Source organism: Talpa europaea (genome assembly GCF_964194135.1).
Source record: "Talpa europaea genome assembly, chromosome: 6".
In the NCBI taxonomy this organism is placed as follows: domain Eukaryota; kingdom Metazoa; phylum Chordata; class Mammalia; order Eulipotyphla; family Talpidae; genus Talpa; species Talpa europaea.
Genome location: NC_140072.1, coordinates 8857078 through 8864298, shown reverse-complemented (window position 1 = coordinate 8864298; position 7221 = coordinate 8857078). Strand labels below are relative to the sequence as shown.

General features: G+C 63.8%; 1 protein-coding gene across 1 annotated transcript; it reads left to right on the top strand.

Moving 5' to 3' along the window:
• Nucleotides 1–496: 496 nt before the first annotated feature.
• Nucleotides 497–1983, top strand: OSR1 (odd-skipped related transcription factor 1; the record flags this gene model as incomplete). The annotated part of the gene is made up of 2 exons (XM_084235250.1): nt 497–1164; nt 1848–1983. 2 exons carry the CDS (start codon nt 497–499, stop codon nt 1981–1983), a joined length of 804 nt encoding a protein of 267 aa, XP_084091376.1.
• Nucleotides 1984–7221: the final 5238 nt, after the last annotated feature.

The window sequence follows — 7221 nt, the reverse complement described above, 5'->3', positions numbered from 1 at the left end:
CCAGTTTATCTTTGCAGGGTGTCAACTCTGCTTCAGAATGTGAGAATCTGTGTTTATCTGTCAGTGTGCATTTCTGTTTGTTTATCTGCACATGAATGTGTAAGCTTGTGTCCAAGTTTTGTTATCTTTGCAGGAGAGTATAATTCTGCATTGACCCACTTAGCCTGGATGGAAATTTCTGTATGCCGGCTCCCCTGTGCTCCTGCTTTCTGTGACCTGTAAGCTGTAGACCCCCATTGCCTAGGATTTATTTTCCTGGAGGTTTCTATGTAAAGTTCCGTGTCCCTGCCAGAGGCCATTTGGAGGCGCCTGTGGGCTAGAGATGGTTTCCATTTTTTCCTGAGAGAAGTGGGGTCCACATACCAGGTCTTAGACTCTCAGCTCCTGCGGCTGGACTAGAATTCAGAAGTTCCACCTACCCTGAACTTCTCTTTTTGTCTCCCCCTCCCTTCTTTTATTTACAGATAGAGGTTGAGTACCAACCACCGTTACAGCAATGGGCAGCAAGACCTTGCCAGCGCCTGTGCCCATCCACCCATCCCTGCAGCTCACCAACTATTCCTTCCTCCAGGCAGTGAACGGACTGCCCACAGTGCCCTCGGACCACCTGCCCAACCTGTACGGCTTCAGCGCGCTGCATGCTGTGCACCTGCACCAGTGGACGCTGGGCTACCCCGCCATGCACTTGCCGCGCTCCTCTTTCTCCAAAGTACCCAGCGCCGTGTCCAGCCTAGTGGATGCGCGTTTTCAGCTGCCCGCCTTTCCCTGGTTCCCCCATGTCATCCAGCCCAAGCCAGAGATCACGGCTGGAGGCAGCGGTCCGGCAGCGCTCAAGACCAAACCGCGCTTCGATTTTGCCAACCTGGCCCTGGCGGCCACGCAAGAAGATCCGTCCAAGCTTGGCCGGGGGGAGGGTCCTGGCTCCCCCGCCGGTGGGCTGGGTGCCCTCCTGGACGTGACCAAGCTGTCGCCGGAAAAAAAGCCCACGAGGGGACGGCTGCCTTCCAAGACCAAGAAGGAGTTCGTCTGCAAGTTCTGTGGCCGCCACTTCACTAAGTCCTACAACCTACTTATCCACGAGCGAACGCACACAGATGAGCGGCCCTACACCTGCGACATCTGCCACAAAGCCTTCCGGAGGCAAGACCACCTACGGGACCACAGGTGCGGCGGGCGTGCGGGTGGCCCGGGGAGCTGTCCCTTTGCCTCTGTCCTCACCCTTCTCTCTAACGAGAAGGTTCATAATGTCCCCTCTTCCCTCCGCACCCCACCCTGGGCTCCCCGCTTCCTGGAATCCGTTAACCCTGCCAGGCTCAGCGATAGGTTTGGGAGCAGGGGTGCAGAGAATATGGGTATGACGAGGACCCAAGACTAAGTTGGGCCCCAAGAGCTCCAGACAAGCACCCAGGGCTTCCGCGCTCTTACCTCCACCCCTAGCACTGTCCCATGGCAGTTTCTACCATGACAGAAACTGTGACACGTGACAGTCGAGAACTTGAAATACACCATCAGTGTGACTGGGAAACCAACGTGTCAGCTTTAATAAGCACCTGGAGCCGGTGTGCCTACCTTCTTGACAGCAGCGCGCCAGCAAACTCCACCCCAGGCCCCTCATTTTCAGAGTTGACCCAGACCTTACAAGGGGCCCTGCGGGTCCCAAGATCTAGTTCACCTCCCTCTCCATCCACACACACACTCAGCGTTTCCCTGCCACACCCAGCGTCCCCCACGGCGCACCCCCTTCCTTTGAAGGCCAAGCTTTCGTAGCAGTGGGGACGCCCCTCGGGCAACCATTGGTAACTGCGTGATGTTGCAAGGCTTCATGCTCTGTCTGTTTGTGCCCGCAGATATATTCATTCCAAAGAGAAGCCTTTCAAATGTCAGGAGTGCGGAAAAGGATTCTGCCAGTCCAGGACTCTCGCTGTCCACAAGACGCTACACTCACAGGTGAAGGAGCTCAAAACCTCCAAGATCAAGTGCTAAGTGGAGCCTCCGGTCACCAGGAGGACCCCGGGTCGGCCGCCCCCTCTGCGGAGGGACTGGAAGCCAGGCGCCTCCGGCGGGCCTCGAGAGGGCTCCGGCCCGTCCCGCCCGGGACAGTGTCCCCTGCGCCCCGGGCGCGCGCGGAGCTGCAGAGCCCCCGCCGGGGCCAAGCCCGCGGCCGCCGGGGCGGCTCCCCCAGGACGCGGCTGAGCTCTTGGCCAAAAGGCGGTTCTCACGTGGCGGAAGGAAATTGCATTTAAAAAAAAAACAAACAAAAAAAACAAAAACCCGAAAGCTCCGAGGAGCCGCCGCGGCGCCTCTCCCAGAAGTATTACTTTTTCTATTGTTATTTTATACGTTTTCTTTACTTTTTTCCTTTGACCATATAAGCTTGTAAGTCTGACTGCGGGCGAGAGGGGCGGGAAGGGGCTCTGCGCGCGCTCGCGGCTCCCACCCTCCCGCCTCGCGCTCCAGCCCCACCCCGGGAACCTGCAAAAGTGTAATCCGTGTATCTGCTTCAGCCGCCGGCCCCGGGCCGCGCGCCCCGCCGCGCGCAGCCGGCCTCGGCCCCCAGACTCCGCGACGGGGCGGGGGCCTCGGGCCCCGGGGCTGGCGGGGGCCGCTCTCTGGCCCCCCAGCTCCGCATTCCTGTCGCCGCCCACGGACGAGCCGCCGGCCGGGAGAGCAGGGCCTTGTATTGCGATTGGCACTTTACGCTGACCATCGGTAACGGACATTTATCACTGGAGTTTTTTAAAATATTAAATAAACGGTTATTTTACAGGCACTGCAGGGTGGGTGATTTCCGTCCCAAACGCAAGAAATGGGGCAGCTCCAGGGTTCTCTGCCCGCTCCTGCCCGGCCAGCTGTCCCGCCTCCGCCTTACTGGGGTGATACAGGGGGGAGACGGGTGGAAACACCCCCGTCCCCCGGCGTGGGCTACCGTGGATTCCACACTCTTTGTTTTCTTACGTTTTCCCTCCACTCTGGACTCAGGATCCCACGCCGGCCACCCCCCCGTGTCCTCTGAGGATGGCGGGTTCCCGCAAACCCTGAGCCAGTGGCCGCGACACCGGCCGCGAAAAGTCCCAACGTCTGGGGCGCTGGGGGTGCGCAGGGTCCGCCGCTGGAACGAAATGGCACTCACCTACCTCCCCACCCCAAGCCTCGCCCATGGCCTCCAGCTGCAGCTTTGGGGATGGGCGTGAAAGGGGGGCGGTTGGAAGCGCCTTCGGGAGCCTCAGACCTGTGCTGTCTTGTTCCCCGGGTCCCCCCACCCGGCTGCAAATGTAGTCACCGCAGCCTCCCCAAAGTCCCACCCTGACATCCTCCCTCTGTTCGGAGCCCCCAGACACCGTTCTCTGGCCGGGGCGGGTCTCCGGCTCCGAGCGGGGTCCCGCGCCCGCGAGGATCCCCGACAGTTTTAAAACCCTGCGTGGCATGGCGGGGGCGGGCGCCCTGGGAGGCCGAGGAATTGAGGAGGAGAAAGCTGAGTCCTCCCTGCACAAGCTGAACCTTTCCCGGGGCGTTTGGTTTCCCATAATTAGAGGCCTGGCCGCGGGGCTCCCCCGCCCCGGACGCGCGGAGTCCCCCCGCCGGGGCGCGCACGCGGCCGGGAGGCGCAGGCGGTGGCGCCGCGGCCCTTCCCCGGCGGGGCGCGGCCTCTCGGCCCGGGGTGCCCAGCGCCGCGGAGAGCGCGGGGCCGAGTTTCCCTAAGGGGAGCCCTGAACTCCGGCTGAGCGCGAGCGGGTTCCGCGACCCCAGGGAGCCCGCATGGGCCTCAGGAGTTAAAAACACCCCAAGTGTTCACGGCCTCAGCCTCAGCCCCCTTGGGAACGCCCTGCGGACCCGCGCGGGCTGGGGTCCCGCCGTCCGGGCCGGGCTGTCGGTGTGGCCTTGGCCCCGCGGGCTCGGAGGAGCCTCGGCGCTCGGGGCTGCGCTCCCCCTGCTGGACGGGCCTCGCTTCCCGCCGCGTCCTGCGCGCCGGCTTCGGAGGCTCCCCGCCCGCCGCAACCCCAGTTCCTCAGCCCCTGGGAGACTGGGCTTAACCGCCCAAACCTCCCCGCCTGAGGCTCGCCGGGAACGGGAGGCAGCGCGCTGCGGGGCTGGCTGGCACGACTCCAAACCCTCCTCCACCCGGCCCACCAGGGCGCACCCCGGAAAGAATGGCACCCAGATCCCTGGGAGCTGTGACCGCTGTGCAAGCTGGGAGAGTTACTCAGTGAGTTGGGGGGCCGTGGTTGTTCCAAGACGACAAGAGGACACACACACACACACACACACACACACACACACACACACACACACGCTTTGGGAGTTTTGCGCACCCCCGAGGACCCGAAAGAGTCCCTCCTCGCTCCCTTTCCGTATTCGGTCTTTCCAAGGACTGGTGGCCGCTGTGCGCTCTCCCTGCACATTCCTCCACCTCCCCTTCCCCGGGACAGTGGGGCCCCCCAGTTAGGCCAGTCTCGGGGCTGTGGTAAGGGCTGTGAATTGGGAAGTTTGCAGGCGAGGCTTTTCCCTCCTGGCCCACACACTTCTGGTGCCACGACTCCCCGCTCCCTCCTCATCCCCCATCCCTAGGCTCAGCATCTAAGAGACTTTCAATATCAAGCAAGTGTTCTTGGAAGATCCGATCCCAGCACGGATATGGCAGGGCCAGGGAGTGGGGCAGGTGCTGCGCAGAGACCGCCAGGCACCTCCCGCCTCGGCCTTGCCTTGCTCTGGGGACTGGTCCTGTCACCCTGTGGCCCCAGAAGTCAGGGTCAGTGTCAGCCGCTGGTCTGTCCTGGCGACAGCGATGGCACTGATGTGCAAAAACTACATCTGCAAAAGGAGGGAAAATCTGGGGTACCGGCCACCCGAACTCCACACGGGCTGCAATCTCAGGGTGCCCGGGCTGGGCACAGCTGCCCACCCGTGCTCAGTGTGGGCCACAAGGAAAGGCCATTGACAGGGTCAGACACCGGGTGGGTTTTCTTGCCTGCAGGCTCTGCAAGGGTCGACTTTTGCCCGCCAGATCCCTAGAAAATCCTGTTCTCTGCCCATCGCGTCCACCGCCTTGCCCGACATTAACCTTCTTGGGTCTCGGGCACCCAGGAGGTCGGGGCCGGTTTTCCTGAGCAGACGAGCTTGGCGCTGCCTGCCCAAGTTCGGCGGGAACCTTTCCAGGGTTTCTGGACCCTCAGTTCTTGCGCACGGGGGTGCTCACTCGTGCGGGTGGGGGCGACTCCCCTGGCACCCGGAGCTGCCCGGGGCAGACGCTGAGAGTCCCAGTAACCTCGGGGCAGCCGCGCCCGGGCAGCCCACACAGCCTGTCCCTGGGGGCAGAGGCGCAGGTTCCGCCTCCTTCAGCTGTGAAGCTCCAAGTCCCGGGCCCACAGATGGACGTTTGCCCGCGTACCTCTTACCCCGGGATTCGGGGTTCCCACAGGGGCTTGGGGGTGGGCGGCGGAGAGAACCGAAGTGGCATGATCTCGGGCTCCTCGACATCACCTCGGGTCCAAGAACGCGGGGTCCCTGACATACCAGCCCCCCCCCATTCTTGGTGTCACGAGATTCCCCTGAAAGGCGCACCCCGCACTGCCCCCCAGGGCCCCGCGGCGCGTGACTTCACGCGTCCCGCGGACACAGTGACGTCACAAGGCCTCTGGCCCAAGTGCGCGGGGGGGGGGTGGGTGCCCTCAGCGTGGGCACTGCGTTTACGCGGTTCTCTGACGTTTGCAACGCACCCCGCGCTGCCCGGGGAATCCCGCCCGCAGGGGCGCCCAGAGGCGGCTCCTCCCCGCGGGACCCGCGATCCGAGGCTCTGGCAGGTGCACTGGGTGCCGGAGGGTGCCCGGCAGGGAGCGGCCCCCCTCAGGAATCTGGGGGCTTAGAATTGACTCGGCGGGCGCCGGCCAGCAAGATTCTGGGCCTCGGGCACGGCGGACGCTCGCCCCGCCCGCCCGGCCCGGCCCGGCCCGGCCCGGCCCGGCCCGGCCCCGCCTCCCGCGCCCGACTCCCCACCCCGCCCGCCCGCCTCCCCGCCCGCTGCGCAGGCTCCGTGAGCCCAGGGCGCGCCCCTCCGCGCAGGGGCCGGGCCGCGGTCGTGGGGACCTCGCCTCCCCTTGGCGCGCCCCGCACTCGGGGATCCAGACACCCGCCCGCGGGCGCGCCCCGCCGTCGGCGCGCGAGCCCAGAGGTGCAGACGCGGCGCAGGGCGGCTCGGGGGGACGCGGGGGCCCTGAGCCCCAGTGGCGTCTGGAGCCCCACGGACGTCGCTGGGATTCCGGGCGGCGCGGCGGGTCCTGGCCTGCAGCACAAAGCTAGTGCGGACCGGCCTTTCCAGGCGGGTCTCTGAGGTGGGGGCCCCGGGGGGACCCCCCAGCCGGGCGGCGCCCTTGGAGGCGCAGGTGGGCCCCCCACCTGCCCTGCCAGTCCCATCCGATTTCCCGGGCCGCCACTAGGGTCCCGCTGATGGTTTGCAGTTTCCGACGAAGAATTTCCTAGGGCGGGAGATACAAGGGGAGGCCAGACCTCTCGGGGCGGCGGAGGGAGACTGGGGCGCGGGGTTCCCTTAAAGGGCGGGGCAGAAGGGCCAACCCCGGTCCCCCCAGCAGAGGCCGGGCCAGTCCCGCCCTCACCCGAGAGTCTCGGTTTCCTTCCTTTCAAGGGGAGCGGGCTCTTCCCGCCCGCCTCGTCCAGGTGACGTGCAGGTCCCGGCCACAGGCATTTTCTCACTCCGTGATTCACTACTTGAGCCCCAAAGGGCTCCAGCCTGTTGCAGACCAGCTTCGGCGTTTGTGGAGCTCCGGGTCAGAGCGTTATTTGAAAAGCTGCTCTCTGCCTTTGGAAATATGGGCTCTCTGCCTCCGAGCTGCCTGATTCCTGGGAAAAGCTTTCCTATACCTTCCCTTTATCAGAGCCCAAGGATCAGAAATGGGATGGAAGGTTAGCACCGGGACGGGTGGTTTTTGTTTTGTTTTTTTTTGAAATCTCCCTGAAAACTGGAAAGCCTTTTTTTTTTTTTAAAAAACTCGGTGGAGACCAGTGGATTCCTCAGTTCACACATAACCATGTTTGGTTGAGAGGAGTCAGGTGACAAGATGTAAGTGCCTGCTCACCACTGCTTTGTGACACCTGCCTAGGAAGAAAACAAAGCTGGGGGCCAAGCGAGGGCCACATGTGACCTGGCAAGTGTGGCTCAGCCCTCCTGGGGTCTCTCCTCTGTAAACACCCCTCTGCAGAGCCAAAGAG